The 20,194-nt window shown below is 41.0% G+C and overlaps 1 protein-coding gene across 10 annotated transcripts in view; it reads right to left on the bottom strand.

The window, feature by feature from the left end:
• PALLD (palladin, cytoskeletal associated protein) overlaps positions 1-20,194 on the bottom strand; it is a 329,355-nt gene that overhangs the window by 29,750 nt on the left and 279,411 nt on the right. For 8 of the 10 annotated variants that reach the window (XM_053257735.1, XM_053257736.1, XM_053257737.1 and 5 more), the window contains 4 exons: positions 15,403-15,538; positions 13,520-13,621; positions 10,359-10,409; positions 9,298-9,519 (listed from right to left, as the gene is read on the bottom strand). In XM_053257735.1, the coding sequence (XP_053113710.1) occupies positions 9,298-9,519; positions 10,359-10,409; positions 13,520-13,621; positions 15,403-15,538 (511 nt within the window). The remainder of the gene's footprint in view (positions 1-9,297; positions 9,520-10,358; positions 10,410-13,519; positions 13,622-15,402; positions 15,539-20,194) is intronic. The other 2 variants (XM_053257738.1, XM_053257739.1) reach the window with 1 other exon arrangement.

Genomic DNA, 20,194 nt, shown 5'->3' with positions numbered 1-20,194 from the left:
GATTTCTTAAAGGAAAATGAAAAAGCACAATTGAAGTTATCATCACCCTCTCTTAAAGATGGCACTAGAGGGAATAGACAGAGAAATCTGGACAAAGGGGGAGGAAAAAAGAAATCTTGGGCAGAAAGTAGAGGATAATGAAAATGTAAAATCTCTGCTCTCTAGGCAAGAGACAGATGAATCACTCAAGCCAACAGAGTAGGAGTCTGATTTTTCGGGGAGGACAAAGGAATAATGATCCTTCAGGAATGAAGAAGCTAGTTTCTCTGCCCAAAATATGTGGCATTGGGGGATCTTTTTGATCCTTTAATGAGAAAGGCAATGGCGGAATGGGTGTCCTATTTAAGGTGAGAAAGAAGGTGCCTGGGCATCTCTGGTTGTAGATTTCAATATGAGGGTCCCTTGAGATCAGGAGATGGAGGACCTCTAAGATATAGCCTATGCTGCATCTATGTGCCCATCAAAAAGCTACCAACAGAAAACTTATGGGAGAAACATAAAGACTATATTATAGGGAACAGGTTTTGATAATATGGGGTAATTCTAAAACAGGGTGTGCCCATGACAGACTCAGCAACCCCTTAAGGGCATCTGTTTTTCTCCCCCTCACAGTGGAGAAAAAGAATATAAACACTTTCTTGGAGAATCTTCCATCTTCAAGATATAGCGATAACAGTTACTAATCTTTTGGAATTTGTCCTGACTGTATGCAAGAGCTCTAATTTGGGAAAATATAAAAAGATGGACAGTGCACAGTTCACTTATCATACCAACGCTGCAGGCTCAATTGACCACATTTGGATGCCCCAGGATTACAGGGTGAAGGAAGTTTCCATCATGCTCACTTCCTGGTCAGATCACAGATGGTTACAAGTTAAAATCTCTGTTGCGGTGTTGTGACAAGAGGAAAGTCCTTATGGAAACTTATGCCTTTTGTTCTCCAACAAAAAACAGTCAAGGACTCAACTGAAAGTAGTCCTGGTTTAATGTTTCATTTACTAGATCATAATATTCAAGAACCGAATTTGTAGTGGGAGGAAATAAAAAAGATGATGCTTAGGAAAACCAGTCTTTCTAAAAAGTCTTATTTGTAAAGTAAAGAACTTCAGGCCTATCACCAAAACCTTCATAGGTTCTTATAGTTACACAAGAAATGCCAGAGTTAGAGTGATAAAGCAAGAGATGAGCCAAGTGGCAGATGCCTTATGGGATTTTCATAGTAAGAAGAGAGCAGCATGCCTCAGAAAACAAACATGTCTGTCCAAAGGTCCTTTGCTAGAGAATGATGAATGGAAAAAGAATAGGACTCTGTGGACTTGAACAGTTTTGTCACGGTGAGAATGACACCAGCAGAAGAGGTGAAACAGTAATGTTCCAAATAATGACTTCAGTCTATAGTTACCTATATAAACAGAAGAGCACTGATCAAGAGTCCATATGAAAGTTCCTAGAGAATGTAGAGTCCTAGGAGTCCATTTACAATTTGGTGGACACCGAGAAAGAAATATTATCAGGACCCATAACCAGTGATGAAATCCGGCAGCTCTCGAAGATGCTAAATCAACATCAGCCCCTGGCCTGGCTAGGCAAGGATACTTCTTCTACAAGTCATACAAGGATGTGCTGGTATCCAGGTTAGAGTGTATAATCAAGCTTTATGGGAAAAAGAACAGTTGGGGAATTCCTATTATCAAGGAAAGCTCTTTTTTTCTTAAACAACTTAGCTCTCTGCACGAATTAGTGCCTAATCACCCTAACAGATATTGGATTATTGACTGCTCGCTGAAGTCCTGAATAGCGGTTCGATGAAAGTAGCTGGAAAGCTTGTATGCATAGGACAAATAAGCAAAGGTTATCAGATGGCAGAGTTTTTGATATTCATGAGGGAAGTCATAGGGAAAATGCAAATAAAGGAGTGGATGGGGAATGTACTTCAAATGGATCAATCAAAAGCGTTTGACAGGATACATGGATACTTATGACAGATCTTGAAATGGCATGGTATCATGGAAGGATTCATATGCTACAACCAAGTTCTCTACAAAAATGCTAACATACAAGTCAATATAGACTAAAGCACGATTACCCATGCCTTAATCACATCATGGCTGGATTACTGCAATGCGCTTTACATGAGGTTGCCCCTGAAGAATATTCCGAAACTTCATTTGATACATAATGCAGCTGCCAGGGTTCTCTCTGGAACTGCTCGCTTGGAGCATATTGCACTGATTTTGAAAGAGCTGCACTGGCTGCCAATTTGTATCTAGATCCAATTCAAGGTTCTAGTCATTACCTTTAAAGCTCTTAACAGTTTGGGTCCTGGATTCCTGAAGGACTGCTCTGTGTGCCAACACTGAGAGAGACTAAGTTGTTGTGCATATGGGACAGGGCCTTCTCTGTTGTTGCCCCCAGGTTCTGGAATGCCCTTCTAGTGAATGTCTGCTCTTTGACATCTGTGATGGCTTTTGGAAAGAAAATAGAGACCTTTTTATTTGTTCAGGCTTTTATCCCTTAGGGGCTGCTGGGTGTTTCAGCTTTCCTGCTTCTGTTGTATTGTTTTGTTTTATTGTTAAACTGATCTTACGGTTTTAAATGTGATTTTTATGGATTTTACAGAATTGTAACTTTTGTAAACCACCTTGGGATGTCTTATGAAAGGCGACATAAAAACTGAATGAATGAAAGATCACCTTGGGATTGAGGTGGGGTAGCCGCCCTTTATGTTTTGGTGCTCAACCCCTTGTTGAGGAAGATCAATGCCAGTCCTTCTCTGAAAAGAGTTTAATAAGGGAATGAAGGTAAAAAATTGGAGCAGGATGAGCCAAAAACCAGAGGAAAAGGAGGACAAAATCCTGTGAGTTGCACATGCTGATGTTTGTTTGTTTTCTTCAATGGAAAGTGATTGCTGTTAAAAGAGTGAGTACTGACAGGCATCCAAGGTGGTTATCAATTTTTTAAAAAAGCAAAAGGATTCAAATGGCCTCTCAACTCTAACAAGATAGAGGTGACAGCCTTGGAACCAGAAGATGGAAATGGAATGCCAGAAGTGACAAAACTAGGATTAAATTTTGCACTCAAATGAGAAGGATGGCATAACAACTGGAGGATTTGGAAAGATGAGACAAGGCTACAGACTGAATGCTGGAAGACTTGGAAACTTAACATTTTCTAGCCAATGTATACTCACCTCTTGTAGATGTTCTGGCTCATATTAATAAGGATATTTTTTTCATTCTTGTAGGGAACCTTATTTTTTCCACTTGCCAAATCAGTCACCTAACGCATAGTGGAAGACTGAGTACTGGGCCTCACAGCTTGGGGGCACCAAGTTGCTGGCTACTGTTTTGAGTGCCAACTTTTAAAAGGTGGAGTAAGCTTCAAGGTGTGGATCAAAATATGTTAAGGGCCTTGGCAATGACAGTGATGACCGATACCCAAAGGAATTTCACTTGGAAGCTTTTTGCTAGAACATGGGAATGCACACTGTGGGGGGAAAGGTGATGGGGCATGGGCCGAGTATATACTGACATCAGTGATGATGGTCAAGCTCCTGTCTTGCATGGAAAAAGATAAATAGCTCAAAAAGATCCATGCTCAATAACACCTTCCTAGAACCACAGCACAATAAGGAGACCGAGTGAGAATGTGGGTCAGCATATCTCAAATCTGGCATGTTTCCCATTGCGATTTTTCAAGATCCCTGCCATCTTTGGGATTTGTGTTGGAGACTGTATCGCCAAGTATGTGATACCGTGGAAGGTATCATGGAGAGCGCCAGAAGCCCAGAGATGCAAGAGATCTGAATCAGTGAAAAGCTGAAGCTCCAGTTGAAACCGTAGAGCACGTGATGAAAGAAGGCCCTGCTTCAAAAGTGGTATGGAAGAAAGTGGCAAAAATGTTTGACTGGCCTGAGATTCAAGAAGAACATTGAGAAGAGGTCTTTTCCAAGGAAGACCATAAAGAAAAGGTAAAGGGCCTAAGTGTAGGAAGGGAAAGGGCGGCAGATGGAAGACACCTTGGTCTGTGATTTGAATTAACTCTTTTTGTACTATGGGCTATATTTTTCCCAGAAGTCTAAAGAAAAGGAACAGAGCAAAATAAATAGTGAAAAAGGAAAAAACTGGTTCTAAGAGCTCAGTAATGTTTATATATAAGAAGGTCAAAGAGTTGGCAGGATTTGAAAAAGAAAACATGCGTTATTACAGATGGGTACACCAATGGGATCCCTCCATCCATCACTTGGGGGCGGGGGGAAGTAGGTGTCTGGTGAGACAAATTAACCAAGTTGGTTTAAATTCTCTGTTACATTGTTTTCCAATGTGCAAACTAATACATTATCTAGGAAATCAAAGATAAAAGTATACCAAGGGTCCTTACAGTCAAAATTGGTATGTCAATTTCTTGCATTTCAAAATAAAATTATAATTCTTGGAATTCATGTAGTTTGTAAACCCTGTATTATGTAAAACAATGTATTGTACTTTCATTGTTTTCCCCTTAAAAAAGCCTAATAAAAGCCTTCGGCACAACGCCTTAGTGTCCATTCCCTACTGTAAACTAGGCTTGTGTATATATAACACAGAAACTAAAGGATACTAGCTGACCTGCTGCAGAGCAGCTGTGCCCCTAGTACTCCCTGTCTTCCCCCCATCCCTTCAGCCATTCTCTCCCGCCTCCCCCCGCCAGCCTCAGTTTATTCTCTCCCCCATCCCTTCAGCCCTGGTCGCCACTTCCTCTCGGCAGCTGGCTCTAACTGCCTCTTCCTCTCACTGGAAGGTGCTTCGGCAGCCAGTTTGGCTACAGCTTCCTTGTGACAGGCAGTGCTTTACCAGGCAGGCAGCCTGGCTACTACTTCCTTTCGCTGCCCAGCACTTTCTCCCAGCGGCCGGTGCCACCGCCTCCTTTCACTGTCCAGCGGCCACTCGCTTTCCTTCCCCCTGTCCCCTTGCTCGCGAAATCTCGCGAGAGCTGCCATGCATGGGATTAGCCACAGGTATGTCTTAGCAAATTAAATATATAGATATTTATCGTGTTTATGATTGCTTTCATTTTCCTTCTCTTCCTTGGTTGCCCCCCTTGTGTCACCATAAAGGTAGTTACAATATAGTTACTACCAATATAGTTAAATGATGCATATTGGGGCAACCCCCCCCTCAATATTCACAGATACATTGATGCGGGTGACCATTGATGGTCATGGTGGACAGCTTGTTGAAAGTGTTGACTCAATCTTTCAAGCTGTGAAAAAGGAAAATTCCATGCTAGGGAACATTATGAAGGGGAATGAAAATAAAAATGCCAGTATTATGATGCCTGTATACATATCTATGGTGTGGCCACATTTGGAGTACTGTACACAGTTTTGGTCACCATATCTTTGGGAGGACATGGTAAAACTGGAAAAGGTGCAGAAGAGGGCAAACAAGATGATCAGGGGCCTGGAACACCTTTCTTATGAGGCAAGGCTATGGCTTCTGGGGCTTTTTAGTTTTGAAAAGAGGCGACTACAGGGAGACATGGTGGAAGTTTATAAAATTATGTATGAAGTAGAGAATGGACAGTGAAATTTTTCTCCCTCTCTCAACACTAGAACCAGGGTCATCCCATGAAACTGAAATATAAGACCAACAAAAGAAAGTAATTTTTCACACAACACAATTAATCTGTGCAATTCACTGCCACAGGATGTGGTGATGGCCACTAGTTTGGATGGCTTTAAATGAGCTTAGACAAATTCATGGAAGACAAGTCTATCAATGGCTACTAGTCTGATGAGAATAGGCCACCTCCCGGCTCAGAGGCAAGATGCCTCTAATTACCAGTTGCAGGGAAGAAACAGCAAGAGAGAGGGTATGCCCTCACCTCTTGACTGAGCTTCCCAGAGGCATCAGATGGGCCACTGTGGGAAACAGGATGCTGGCCTTGAGCCTGATCCAGCAGGGCTTTTCTTATGTTTTTATGTTCTTAATTTTTCCTCTCATTCCTTGTAAAGCACCATGTACACGGCTGGAATAATAATCATGTTCTGAATTTCGATAATTTATGGGTAGTCCAGATGACAAAATGCACAGACGTTTCTTAACACCACGCGAACACACTAAGGCAGGGCTGCACAATTTTGGCCCTCCAGTTATTGGACTTCAACTCCAGTCATTCCTGACTACTGGCTACTATGACTGGGAATGATTGGAGTTGTAGTCCAACAGTAGTTAGAAATAGGGATGGCTCAAACTGGCTTGGGCGGGGATTGGTTCCTTTAAAAAACAGGTAAGCAGATTCTTACTGGCTCCTCTGTTTCACCCCACTGCTTTCTGGGCATGGCGCCCGCTTTCCAAAAGGCCGCGTGTGGTTACAGCGCTGCTCCCAGAAACCTATGCATGGCGTTGGCATATGCACAAGCAGCGGCCATGTGTGTGCAGACACTGTGCACAGGCTGCTGGAAGTAGCGCTGCAGCTGCACGCAGCCTTTTGGAAAGCAGGCACCACACCTGGAAAAGCGGTGGTGTGGCGGCAGAGCATGTAAGGACTTTTAACCTGCTTTTTAAAGGTTCGAATGAAGGGGATCTGAGTTGGTTTAGTGCTTCCCTAAGAAGGCGCCGAACTGGTTGGGGCACACCCTCCTAGTTAAAGGGCTAATGTTCTACAGCCCTGTACTAAGGAATTAACACATTGTTCATACCACAGAGAGTTAAGTAGACTATCCCAGAATCTTTGAAAGAAAATACTCTGCTATAAACAGATTAACACAATGAAAGCAATGCAGCAATCATAGGGAACAGCTAAGTGGAAGTTTTCAAAAAGGGAGTTGGACATAGATCATTATAGGTGCCTCAGTAATCATAAGTTCACTTCCTGGAGTGATTTCATGAGCACATGCTAATGGAAAGCTTGCATCGGCATTGGTAATCCATGTTCGTTATCTAGAGTGGAATCTTGGAGCAAGACCTAGCAAGACCTGGGAGAGGGGGTGCTGTTCATTGATCCATTTATAGCAATGCTGTGCCAAAACATTATGTTGCAAGAGGCCCTCGGGCTATCAACTAAACCATGAAATTGCAGGGATCTAGCAAGACAAAGTATGTACAGTGATGTCATTTAGTCGGCATTTTGAAGATACTGGACAGCACCCATACTAAGTTAGTCATAACCAAGTCCCATTTAAATTATTGGGATTTAAGTGAGCCATGACTAATTTGTCTCATTTATTTAAACAGTGCTTAGTCATGACCACTGTCTGGATGCTGCCAGTTGTACTTTATGTGACAACTACCAATCTAAATGGAAACAGTCAATTGAGACAAAAATAGTGTCCTTGAGCCTTTCCCCCTTGATTCTATTTAATATAGGCTATGATCAGGCCAAAGTTTCTATTAAACAGCGTATAATGGACATAGAGTGCCAAACCAATTTAAGCAGGATCCTCAATCTTCTCATCTGTGAAAGTCTTACATATTTACCCTCTCCAGCATCATCTCTTACTCAATTGGAAGTCCAAAAAATAGGAAGGCATTACCATGTGGCACATTGCCACGCACTCCCTTCAGCTGTGCTAGAAGGCCATTTCAGAAAGACCCCACTTGCAGAGTGACAATGCCCCTGCGGCTCCGGGCAGATTGAAACAACTTCACTGTTTGTATTACAGAGATATTCGCTCTTCCTTTATCCACTTATTGCTATGCAAGTACCCAGGACGTCTGAGCCATATCTATGTCTCTATGCTGTTTTCTGACTCTAAGCCTGCTATTACCTACAGGGTTGCCAAGTTCTGTGCGGCAGCATCCAAAACTGGGACACTATAAGCGGTGGGTCCAAACAGCCCTAGTCGGACCTCCTGTTGGCTCTTGCGTGCTATAATGCATTCATCCAATACAGTGCATCATCTTGAAAGACTTATGCTCCTCCCACTTTTTACACTACAGCTTTGCGCTTTTTATATATAGTTATATAGTCTCACTGTATTTATCACTTAGGCTTTTATGCAATTACACCTTTTGTGCCTTTTATCCCTTTTTATACCTTTCATGTCTTGTATGCTTTTTAATGTTTTTTCATGCCCTTTGAGGTGTTTAAATGCTTTTTAATGTTTCCTTAGGCCTTTTAACATATCATTATCCATTATACCTTGTACTTTGTAATCACCCCCTTCATTTTATGCTGGTCTATGACCATAATAAAGATGATTAATTTCTGCCAATTGTGCAATTCTGATATATACATCTTGCATCTCTCTCCCTCCTGCTGCCCCCACACTGTATATATCATGTATCAAGCCTCCAACCTGATCGTCTCTCCTCAGGGTTTTCCAACTGCTGATAAAACTGGGAGGAGGAGTCAGGAGCTTCCCTTCCATGTAGGGATGTGCACGAACCCGTTTGGCAGTCCATTTACGGACTGCCGAACCAGTTCAAAGGGCTGGTGGTTCAGAAGGTTTGGTGGCGGGGTACCTTTAAGAATCAAGGAGGGTGCTCTTACCCCACCTCCCAGCACTGTATTTAAAAATGGTCCCGCAGGGTGGCAGCATACCAGCTTGCTGCTCCACTGCACATCAGACTGGACGTGCCTGGGGCATGTGCACATGTCGCACATGCACGGACACGCACTAGGCATTTCTAGTCCGATGCAGCAAGGAGGTACGCTGCCACCCCGTGGGACTGTTTTTAAGCACAGTGCTGGCAGGGAAAATGAAGTGTGAGGGGTAAGAGCACCCTCACCTATCCTTAAAGTTAACTCCCCCCGCTACCAAACCAGCTGTCGCTGGTTCCGTGCACATCCATACCTCCATGTACTTTTAGAGAAGCCAATAACTGGACAGGGAGACATGGAAACTACAGGCGAGAGGAATGGAAGCCTCCAATGGTGAACGAGTTCTTAGGTATGCTAAAGACAGAAACAATGGGCCAGGCATACAACATTCCTTTGCAGCAATTTAGGGAGGATAACGGGGCTTAGTTCCAGAGTAGAGAATCTCAGAAACTACAATTGTCAGTGGCACGAACTCCATGTAAGCAAATGCCACTCCTGATAGATCTGATAAGCTCCGACAAAATCCTTGCAGATGCATATAGGACGATTTACAGTGGCATTCATATGGTCCAGTTCTCTGTGCAGTCATGTTGCATGATCACTTTGCTGTGATATGAAAATTGCCTACATCTGGCCACCGTACATCCAGAGTTTGTGCAAACTGGTCTCACAAACTGGGAAAGCACAAAATATACTTTTACCTGAAGAAGCAAGAGATACAATGAACATAGGAACCATTATGTGTGTTACTCTCCCAAGAGATTCTCTCACCTTTGGCTTTGGATTTCCAGACACTTTGCATGTAAAGGTAACTGGCATTCCTTCAAATATTTTGTAATGTTTCAACTTCATCTCAAAATATGGTGCCACACCATTATCAAGGTTCTCCTCTCCATGTTCTATCTCATCATCAGACTCTTCTACAGGAGATCTCTCCAGCCGAAATTCAATCTCACTGATCAATCTCTGTTCAAAGCTGGAGACTTTGTATTCCTGCCAAATAAAGGTTCAAATTAGTCCACACATTTGATAAAACGTTTGATGGAATTACAGTTAACTCCACATTTATTTTGTGTACGTGTGTGTGTATATATCTATATCAACACACACACACACACCCACACCCACACCCACACCCATACTGCAATCCATTAGGATTGCAAGGAAAGAAGGAAACTGCATTATATAAAGGAAAAATTGACCACCACTGTCCTAAATGAGTTCGTTATGAAAAGGAAAGGAAAGATTATGCCGTCGAGTCAGTGTTGACTCCTGGTGCTCACAGAGCCATGTGGTTTTCTTGGTAGAATGAAACAATGGCCCATGTAGTAAAATGCTTGGGGTGTATTTCAAACATTCCTAAAATTTATCCCAGACACTACCAATGTCAATCCATGGTCCCATTGCTCAATCTGGAAACAGATTATATGTGGTAGACACTTAACAATGTACAGTTTGATGTTTCTTCTGTGTGGCAAAGTGGTCAAACACTGGCCATGTTATAAGCACAGTGTTATCATCTTCCTGCAGTGGAAAGCAGAGCAATCACAGAGCAAGACTAAAGTTGCTAGAGGCTATAGATAGGTAGGACTGTCACATGTTAAGTTTTTAAGCGGCTTGTATAGTTACCAGTTTCATGTGAGTGACAGGGGAAAAAATCTCTACTAATTATGGGAAATTAGTGCACAACAAAATTTAAAATTTAATTAACTAAGATGATTAATTGTTAATCTCTGGGAACAATTGGCAAAAGTCAGAAAAGGAAAGGAAAAGACATAAGAAAACAAGCAAGTCAGCAGACAGGAAGCCAAAAAGAAGAAGAAAGGTGAAACCTTTTGCATATCTTCAGGAGTCATTACAGAAGCATCAAGAGAGCGAGTTCCCTGTAAAGGCACAAAACAAGATCGACACAAAATAAGGCAGGTGAGAGGAAGCTACTATGCCATATTTTCGCAAATATACCCCATGAGCATTGTTCTCCCTAATTTTTTTTATATGAGAGTGGAATGAGTTTTGTTCTGGTGGTAGTATCAAGACAGTGCGTGCACACATATATTCAGAGTGAGATATTCCTGATTCAATCTGACTGGAATCTAAAAATAACTGAGTAGACATTTAAAAACGTGCGTGCACGCCTTAGAGGGAACCTTGCCCATGGGGTATACAAGTTTTTGCATCCCAGGAGGGAAAATGCGGGGCATTTGGTGGATGAGGGATTTCTATATTTTACAGACCTAGTGGTCTGGCCTTGCTGCTTACCTGTTGCCACCACTACTGCCATTTCACATCCTTGCTGCCCCCTACAACTGACCCAATTGCCTCATTATCGCCTCTCCTAACACTGCTCGCATTGCACATGCGTGCGCAGCACAATTCCCCAGCTGGCTACCACAGCATAAGTCAGCTGAATGGGTTTTCCAAGGAAAGAACCCATTCAGTCAGCTTGCATTGCATGAGCTGGCTGGGAGACAGGGGTGGTGAGGCAATGGAAGTGGCAGCAAGGAAGTTGGCGAAGAGGTAATTGGACGACAGCGGGTGTCTGTGTGTGTGTGTGTGTGTGTGTGTGTGTGTGTGTGTGTGTGGTGAGGCTGTGAAATGCTGGCAGCAGCAGCGATAGGCAGATGACAGTTCAGGCAATACAGGGTTGCGGGGTATTAATTTCTTCCCCAGTGGTGCTATTCTTCCGCAGAGTATACTCATGTGCAGGTTACACCTGTACATGGGTTATGGTTGAAAAAATATGAGTCTGAGCACTCATATCAGAATTTGTGACATAGGCTAAAACATGTAAATAATTGGCTAATATACCCTGTACTACTGTCACTGGCATCTCAACAAATACTCCAATGCATATTTATAGGAGGACCTTGATATTTGTGGAGGTTCTGTTCCACAGATGTACCACGGATATGGAAACTGCGAATACTGAGGCATTGCGGCAATGGGGAATTGCGGGTTAGGTTCCCAGTCAGGAGCAACATCTGAAAGCATTGATTTCTGTGGGGGAAACTCAGGGGGAAGCTGCCTACCATAATTAGCTGCTCCGCCGAGTCGCACTGTGTCCTCGAATGCCCCCAAATTGGCCGAAAATCGCTGGTTAAAAAAATTTTTTTTAAAGGGGGCCATTTTGAGGCTCTGAAACACAAAGTGGTGACTGGAAATGACCTCCGTGGTCATTTCCAGTCACCCCCAACCCGTGGATATGTGAGGTCAATTTGTGTCCTCCGCCCACATATGCCAGGTTGGGTGTCTTTTACCTGACCAAGGATATTGAGGCCCTACTGTATATAGTACTTTTCAACAAAAGTTCTCAAAGTGGCTTAAACAGAAAAATAGAAAATATATAAGATGGTTCCCCATGCAAAAAGGGCTCACAATCTAAAAGGAAACATAAAGGTAGACACCAGGAACAACCATTGGAGGGATGCTGTGCTATGTTTGGACAGGGCAGTTGCTTTATCCTTACTAAATACTAGATAATTGCCACTTTAAGGGGAACAAATGGCTTTGCTCTTGTTGGCTTTTAAAAATCTATATTTTGTTTCATTTCTGGATTGCAGATCACCTATAGAAGAAGCAACAGTGATCTCAAGGTGGAGGGACTGTGTTTTTTCTTGAGATAGTAAAGGATCAGAAGGATAGAATTAAGAAGAATGAAAGCAGACGTTAGTTAACATTCTACTTCTACCTTATCTTGTGAGAGAAGAAGAACTAAAAGCATTACATTCTACATTATAATTGCTTCTACAATATTACACAAATTTAGCTAAATCACACTTATTTCATGTGACTGCTGTGCAGTACAAGGCTTTTCTCATGCCAAATTCAGACATTTCTGCAGATGTAAGAGTAATCATGCATCTGTCTATATGATTAAACATGATCACAACAATTCACAACCACTATCTGCCAGCAGAAACAGTCTAAGAACCCCATAAAACTCTCCATTTTCACTTTAAATTGACCAGCTGTTTATTGATTTAACTTGAACCTACATCTACATTTCCTCTATTAAGGCTATGTATTTCCTATTCAAGGTTTCAGATTTCCATAGATATGTCATTTACGTCTTAGTTGTTTGCCTCCACTCCCTACTGTATGCATGGTTTTAATACGTTTAAAAGCTACAGAAGTGCTCAAACATGGGAGCAGTTCTCTAGCCTTTAAAAACAAAATGGCATGATCTATCCTTTCCTGGACAAGGACATGCAAGTTTATGTGCATGGGACGGCATCCTCACAGGGAATAATGCAACCCTTTCCTCTCTTTCCCAGCCTTTAGTCCAGTGCAAGTGTTGAGTACCTCCATGTACCCAGTCATAATTTACAGTGGAATGACAGTCTGCTCCTCCCATTTTAGCATCTCTACTTCTCCCCAGAGGCTACCTACTCTCTGAGTAGAGTTGAGCAGCTCACAGAGAGGCTTGTGTAGGAGAAAAGAGATCACATCTGTGGCACAATCATCATCAAGGCACACAACTACAACAACAATGCCTTGCCATTGTGTGAACCTCTTGTGTCAAAGAGGCATACATTAACTTTGATCACCTGACCCATCTATTTTTCCTTCAAACAAAGGCTGTGGTCCAAAGCTTTGTATAATCAACTCCATTCAGGTGGCAGCCAGGGCTTGGGCAAGATCCTGAAGGAGTGAAATGTGAAACATTCCATCCTTAGTTGTGGTTCACTATGCAAGCCAAGAAACCAGTCATGTCTCATTTCCAGGGTTTTTAAACTGTTTTGAATGTTTTAACTGTTAATTGTTTTATGGTATTTTATAGTCTCTGTTTTTAATTGTTAATGTAAACTGCCCTGAGCCATTTTTGGAAGGGTGGTATAGAAATTGAATGAATGAATGAATGAATGAATGAAATCTGACTACCTTTCCTGCAACAAGGCAGTGTCTTTTTAAGCCCTCAAAAGCAAAGGGGTAGAAAGTCAAGAGAAAGGAAATGTTTTCTTCATTGTGAAAGTAGAAAGATAGATAACAGCACCTGTCCTGCCAGTTCTTCTTCGGGCTCCTGAATATTAAAGACAGTTGCAGCACTGTCAGCACCTAGCAGTCGACGGGCCATCTTCTCTTCATACGTTAATTTCTAAACCAAAGTGAGGAAGAGAAGTTAGTGCCTCTTACTGAGAAGTGCTGGACAATACACTAAAGATGATCATTTCAGCAGCAAATTTCAACACACAGGCAAATAACAAGTTAGCCACAGAGTCACAGTGTTCCACAGGCTTTTGTTGGTCTCCTCACCAAAAGCACACTTTCTTCCCCCACCCCCACTGAAAGCACACTTCACTGACAGCCAAAACCATTTTATTGTTAGTGCGTAAGAATAAAAAATTCCTCCCACTGAAGAAGGGAGGAACTTTTTGCATAAGACACTGCCCTGGCACACCTCCCTCCAGCGAGGAGCAATGCCAGATCATTCACTCAGGCAGAGATGCAAAAGGCAACTTCTTTGGAATCTGGCTAATTCTGCGGAGTCTCTGCATCAGGAACAACTGAATGATCTAATGTCATCTGATACATAAGCACAGCAGGGTTACCAGCAGAGGCTGATTAAGTGCAGAGATAAAGGAGGATCCCTCTACTGAGGGTAGATATTGTGGACTTATAGGAGCCTTCCATTATTTATGGATTTCCATGATGAACATAGTCCTTATATAAAGTTTGGGAATTACAGTTCTAGAATCACAGAATTGCAGAAATGAATCCAAGCTCCATGAGGTCGAGAACTGAAAGACTATTTTCAGAACCTGAGTTTATGAATAATTCCCATAATAAATCTTTATTAATTATCTCATTGTGCAGTGCCCAGTTTGCTTCAGGCACTTCAAGTCCATTTTGTTAGAGTCTGCACTTTTCCTGTTCCTTCTTGATACACAACAACCAGTGTTCCCTCTAACAGGGATTCCCAGATGATGTTGACCACAACTCCCAGAATCCCTAGCTGTAATGGCTTTTGCTTGGGCATTATGGGAGTTGTAGTCAACAACATTTGGGAATCCCTGTTAGAGGGAATGACAGCAATGTACACAAGGAAAGGAATGTTTCCTTCTGCCCCTCACTCCTAAATCTGGTTTAGTGATTGTACTGACAGGGTCTGTGGTTTTTTTTAAAGAACCAAAGTGGTAAATACATATAAATTACTGGACTAGAGCTATAATCCCAAAGGAAATATAAGAAAAACCATTAGAAACTGTAGCCTATCTAATATACACTATAAAACAGTATGTTTTATCTCCCTGTTATGTTTTATCTCCCTATTATAAAGTTATCCATTGAAAATATAGGGCTATGGAGCTAAAAGTAATATGAACATTCCAGATAAGTTATTCCGGTGAAGAACTATACTTTAAAGTTATGATTTTGATTTAGAAGTTAGCAACTATGTGGATTTCTCATTATTGGCAAAGATAGTAAACCCTCATTCAATTGTACTTACACATGTATAACAGCACACTGGATTGTAGTCTTTTCTTTGCCACATCATTCATTCACTTTATCTCACTCACAGACATGCCTCCTTCTGTGACCTCTATGTTAGAGGTGCTGAATAGATGCAAATTATACATCTTTATTGGGTTTTAGACAGTTTTATTGAAAGCATGTGAAGTCATTTTTCACTTACCACAGGTCCAAGTGAAAGTGATAGAGGACGGACATGCAGGCTAAGAAAATGTATCTCAGCATATGAATGTTAGTTTCTAGTCTGGCTGGCAGTGTTAACCTGAATTCCACACACGTACCTGGGAGTAAGTGCCACTGAACACAATGCATAGGACTGCACTGCAAAATCATGGCCCAGAGCACTGCTCTAAGCTCCATTTCTAACTCCTGCCCCACCCTCAATCAAATCTTGCAGTTACATACTGGTTGGCCATTGTTCAGTAAGTCTTCCTTGAAGCGAAGCTTTCTTTCCAGGTCCTGGATAACAGCATCTTTTGTGCCCTGAATTTCTTCATCAGATGCAATTCTAGCAGTTCTGCCTGTTTTCTTTGGAAATCCCCTGCAAAGAAATATACAGTTTACAGACATACAATGTTGGTGCTATATATAAATGCAACAATTGCAGAAGTCATCATTATAATGAAAGCACTTATTTTTAATAGTACTCAGGAATACTGTTCATAATGATTACACAAATGCATAGTAAGTTATGGAACTCACTACCAGAAGACATAGAGCAATGGCCACAAGCTCAGTTGGATTCAAAAAAGGCAATTCCTAAAAGCCATTGTTCTTATGTAACCAGGATAATAGAATATTTATTGAATTATTACAAACAGATTAATGACAATAAAGAAGCATATTTCATCGAAGATAACTAGTTGATAACACAAGGAGAGTTTTCTTCATGATTAAACAGTCTTACTAACAAGGAACTAGTTTTAATGTGTGCCAACACAGGGAACACATTCAAATTGGTTAGAACAGCAATATATATTTCAAACTCTGAGTAGATTTAGTATCAATGTTTTTCCTAAAGGAACTTGTCTGGGAAGGGGGGAAAAGGATGACTTTAACCTGCTTATTTGAATCAAGTATAGGATTTGTAGCCAAGTTTATTAGATCTGTAAAGGAACATGGAGGATATAAACTGAACAAAATGAATTCAAACTTAAGTCTATACACAGATATTTTGCATTGTCAAACCCAAATTTTAAACAGAGAATTAGTACAATATATTAATATTGCTGGTGTGACTCCAAATAAGATTGATAAAAAGATACTAATTACAATAGCTGGAGACTTGGCAGCTTTCCTTTGACTAATTTATTGCACAAAGGGTGATTAATTATATCCCTCTGTACAACTGTTTTAGATAAAGAAACCATGGACAAAATTAATAGAATATAATTATTATTTTGTTGCCTCTTAAAAACAGCTCTTGCACTTGTCAATAACTCATTAAGAGATGATTTTGTACCAAAAAAGAATTATTTAAAGATCTAAGATGCAAGCCTTGAAAGTTAATAACTCTCAAGTTTTGCCTCTGGGACTTTTAAATGCTTTTCTACTAAAAAGCATCCCTCAATAAAATGAGTTCACGGCTGCAAAAGATGTTATTTAAAAAGGACAAAATGCAAACATATATACAATTAAAATGTGGATTACTAGGGTATGGTAACAACACAATTGTTTAAAACAGTGAAATTGTGATAGAAAAGATTAAGCGGTGATAGAAAAAGCACAGAAAACTAAACTGCCCTAGGAGTTGGCACCTATTTACTGGCTTTCAGAAACATAAGTATGGCATTTTAGAAGTATTTTTTAAATACTTAATACACTCATTATTGTTCATATTATATTGTTATTCTCAGTGTTCACATGCAATACGTCTATGTATTGAGGAGTAATGGCAAACAGGGATCTTCCAGAGACGTTTTGCTGGCTACTGTTGATGCATCCACAGCTAGATGGATGCAATCAATCTTGGTTTGATTCAGCAGATTCTTTTATGTTTAGTATTTAACATGACGCTCAAAAATGCACTCAGGCCATTTTGTGTTTTTTTAAGCAAAGTAAAATAAAATATCATTGAGAGTGAAAACAAGCAAACTAGGATTTCAGCCACTGGGTGCAATATACGAAGCACTGCTGCTGCACAGCCTCAACTCATCCAAACAAATGACAGGGCAACTGAAGACTGCAGAGCAGCAATGCTTGGAGGACTGTGCTCGTGGTACAATCCCAAAAATATCAAAAGTGATAACCCATTAAAAATAAACTTGCATTAATCTTTAGCAATGAAGCTTCCTTTCAAACATGAAGGAGAGAATTCTGTAGTACAGCCTACAGACGCTGTGTGCTTAGCCAGGATGGTAAGCCAAAAGCAGCAATAGGCTGGTTTGTACCCTACCAAGGGACCATGAGTAAATAAAGTAGTGTGCCTTTCCTTCTCTTCAATAAAGTGCATATTAATTGCACCTTTGTTTTGCTGAGATTGACTGTATGTCACTTGTCATTTTAAAAATGTTTTTCATGCAGCTACAACTTGAAATTTGACACAGATAAAAAGCACACAGAAAATAAAGGCTTCCAGATGTCAACACTGATCAAGATAGAATGGGTCAGTCCTTTTGGCTACTGCACTAGCCTTGAGAGAGCCTTTCTTCCCTTCGTCAAATTCCTGGTCAGTATATATTCAGGAGTAGCTCATACCACCTCCGGGTTATAACACTCGGTATGTCAGAACAAAGTTCTCTGGCTGTCCTTCATAATTTTGGATAAATGTAGTTGAACAGCAGATTCAACTACATTTGAATCCGATTGAAACAAGAATACATGATTTAGGAAGGTTACAAAAGGGAATTCCATGAACAGAAAATTAAGTTAGATTACATACATATATTGCAAGTCCAGACAAGTGATCTTGTTCTGCAAATAGCTACAAAATGGCAGGAAAATGAGCTGTTATGGAGTTTATTTGAGCTACAAGGGAAATAAGTGAAATCATCTGCCCCTTAATGGAACATGGGACAATTAAGAAACATCAACTTTGCTGAATCCTGTATAAAGCCTATGTTCAGTCTTTTGACCCATCTTTGGATTGCCTTTCAGAATTAGACTTAGTAGAGAATAAGTGGGACAATGCCTTCCTTCCTTTACATGTTAGCATTTCTCTCATGTATGGCAGCTGCAGCTAAACAAAAAGGTTTGTAGAAATAGGATGATTTCAGTCTACAATATGAAGGCTGGCCAAGGGCACCCAAACTGCAGTCACGATAGACAGCTTATTTTATCCAAACTAGCACTGGCCCCACACAGTAGAAGGCTGGAAGTGAGGTGTGAATACAGAAAAACTGATATTTTTCCAGTGATTTTTTTTGTTTTGTTTCTATCTGTGTCAATCATGACAAGCAAAAAATAAAGGGGCCAAGGGCTCATCTCCTCTATGAACACACTGGTTATAATCCAATATACGAAGAAGTCTACCTATAGAACCTTGGAGTTAGACTACCACCTTACTGGGTATGGAGTACAGGGGTGTCCAAACAGGTTCTAAACAGAACCAGTTCGGTTTGAAGGTTCAGGGTTGAGCCGAACCCCCCCCCCCCCGTTTGACTAGACCCCAAACTGACCCCCCATTCAGTGGTTCAATGAGCCTTAAAAAACACAAAAAAACATATGGCCCGGTCATGCCGGGTCCTCTAAAATGGACAGGGAATAGGCCCGGAAAGGGCCGAAGACACACAAATTGGGCCGAAGACACACAAAATTAAATCAAGGCCAGCTGGTGTGTGTGTGGGGAGGAGGGGGTACCTCTGCGGACCCTCTGCCACCTTGAAGAAGCCCCCCAGAGGGAGTAAATTAAAAAATTTTCAAAGGCTTGTCGAACCCCACCCCTGGGACTGAACTGGTGTTGGGGGGAGGGTTCAAAGGGGGCGAAAACTAAACTGACCTGGTGTGGTTCGAGTTCAATTCTATCTTGAACCGAACTGGGCCAGGCGGTTTTGTGCACATCCCTAATAGAGTGAGTGAGCTTGTGGGGCAGTTTTCTCATCACAGCCAATAATGCAGCCATTCTTTGTAATTGTGTACGTGCATGTGCATTTGTGGTGGAAGGATTTCCCATAGCATAATGGCTTATTGTTTAATAGTGACCATTTATTAAATGGATAATCTTTATAATGAAGAGTCCTAGAACAGCACCACAAAGATATATAGCTTTCTTTCAAATGGTTCTCAAGCATTCATGACCGATAAAAAGGAATCAAAAATCCAGCAAATATTTGGAGACTCCGTAGTTATTGAAGCACAATCATTTTTTTAAAGCACTTTCAGAAGAGATGACCAGCTGCTTTCACTCAGATAAAGGCAAACAATGTTTTCCCTGCAACATTCTTCAATCCTCTCAATTCCCATAGATCTTTCATTTTTGATTCACTGCTTTGAATAACATGGAGCCAGCAATTAAATTTAACATCAGCAATAAAGAAAGCAATCGTATGGTAATTTTGGAAAGTGTAAATAATGTTCATTCCAAAGCAATGTTTTATTTTAAGTTTCAAATATTTTTATTAAGCCTGTGCTTGCTATTCCTATTCAAGGCCATTACTGCTAACAATTCTGTATACAGTGCAGCTTCGAGTGTCCTGAAAACCAGTACCAAAGAATGTGCACAACCGATCCTGAGTAAATCCTATCTAAGTCTCTCACTTTCAAGCTGACATCTCATAAGCTGAAAATGCATGGGGTTTTTTTGCTGGCTTTGAAAGGGATTCCAGTCTAGCCATAGACAGATGACTAATTCCATGCTCTCTTTCTAGTGGTTTTATACTGTTTTTGCAGAGCCTTCCTCTGAACCAGCTGTGCTATCAGGCGCACTCATGCAATTTCATGAATGTAAATAAGAAAATTTGGATTTCCGTTTAGAAACAAGTGAAAGCTGGATTTTCATAAACAGAGAAAATGAACAGAATCAGCTCTGGTTTCTGCCACATGGTTCTTGCTCCTCATGGATCTGAAGATAATTAGATCTATGAGACTGATATCAGAAATTGTTGCAATCAAACTTGAAAGAGTTATTTAATCAACTTAATGCTTAAGTTCTGGCCAAATTCTAGTTTGGGAATAATCTGTATTTTCCGCTTCAATGCAATTGTCAAGGGGCACACATACCCGAGTGTTTCAGAGAACACTAAACCATGATTTGCAAAGC

The sequence above is a fragment of the Hemicordylus capensis genome, chromosome 5 (assembly GCF_027244095.1).
Source record: "Hemicordylus capensis ecotype Gifberg chromosome 5, rHemCap1.1.pri, whole genome shotgun sequence".
Lineage (NCBI taxonomy): Eukaryota > Metazoa > Chordata > Lepidosauria > Squamata > Cordylidae > Hemicordylus > Hemicordylus capensis.
The sequence above is the reverse complement of the archived record's forward strand: the minus strand, read 5'-3'. Positions and strand labels throughout refer to the sequence as shown.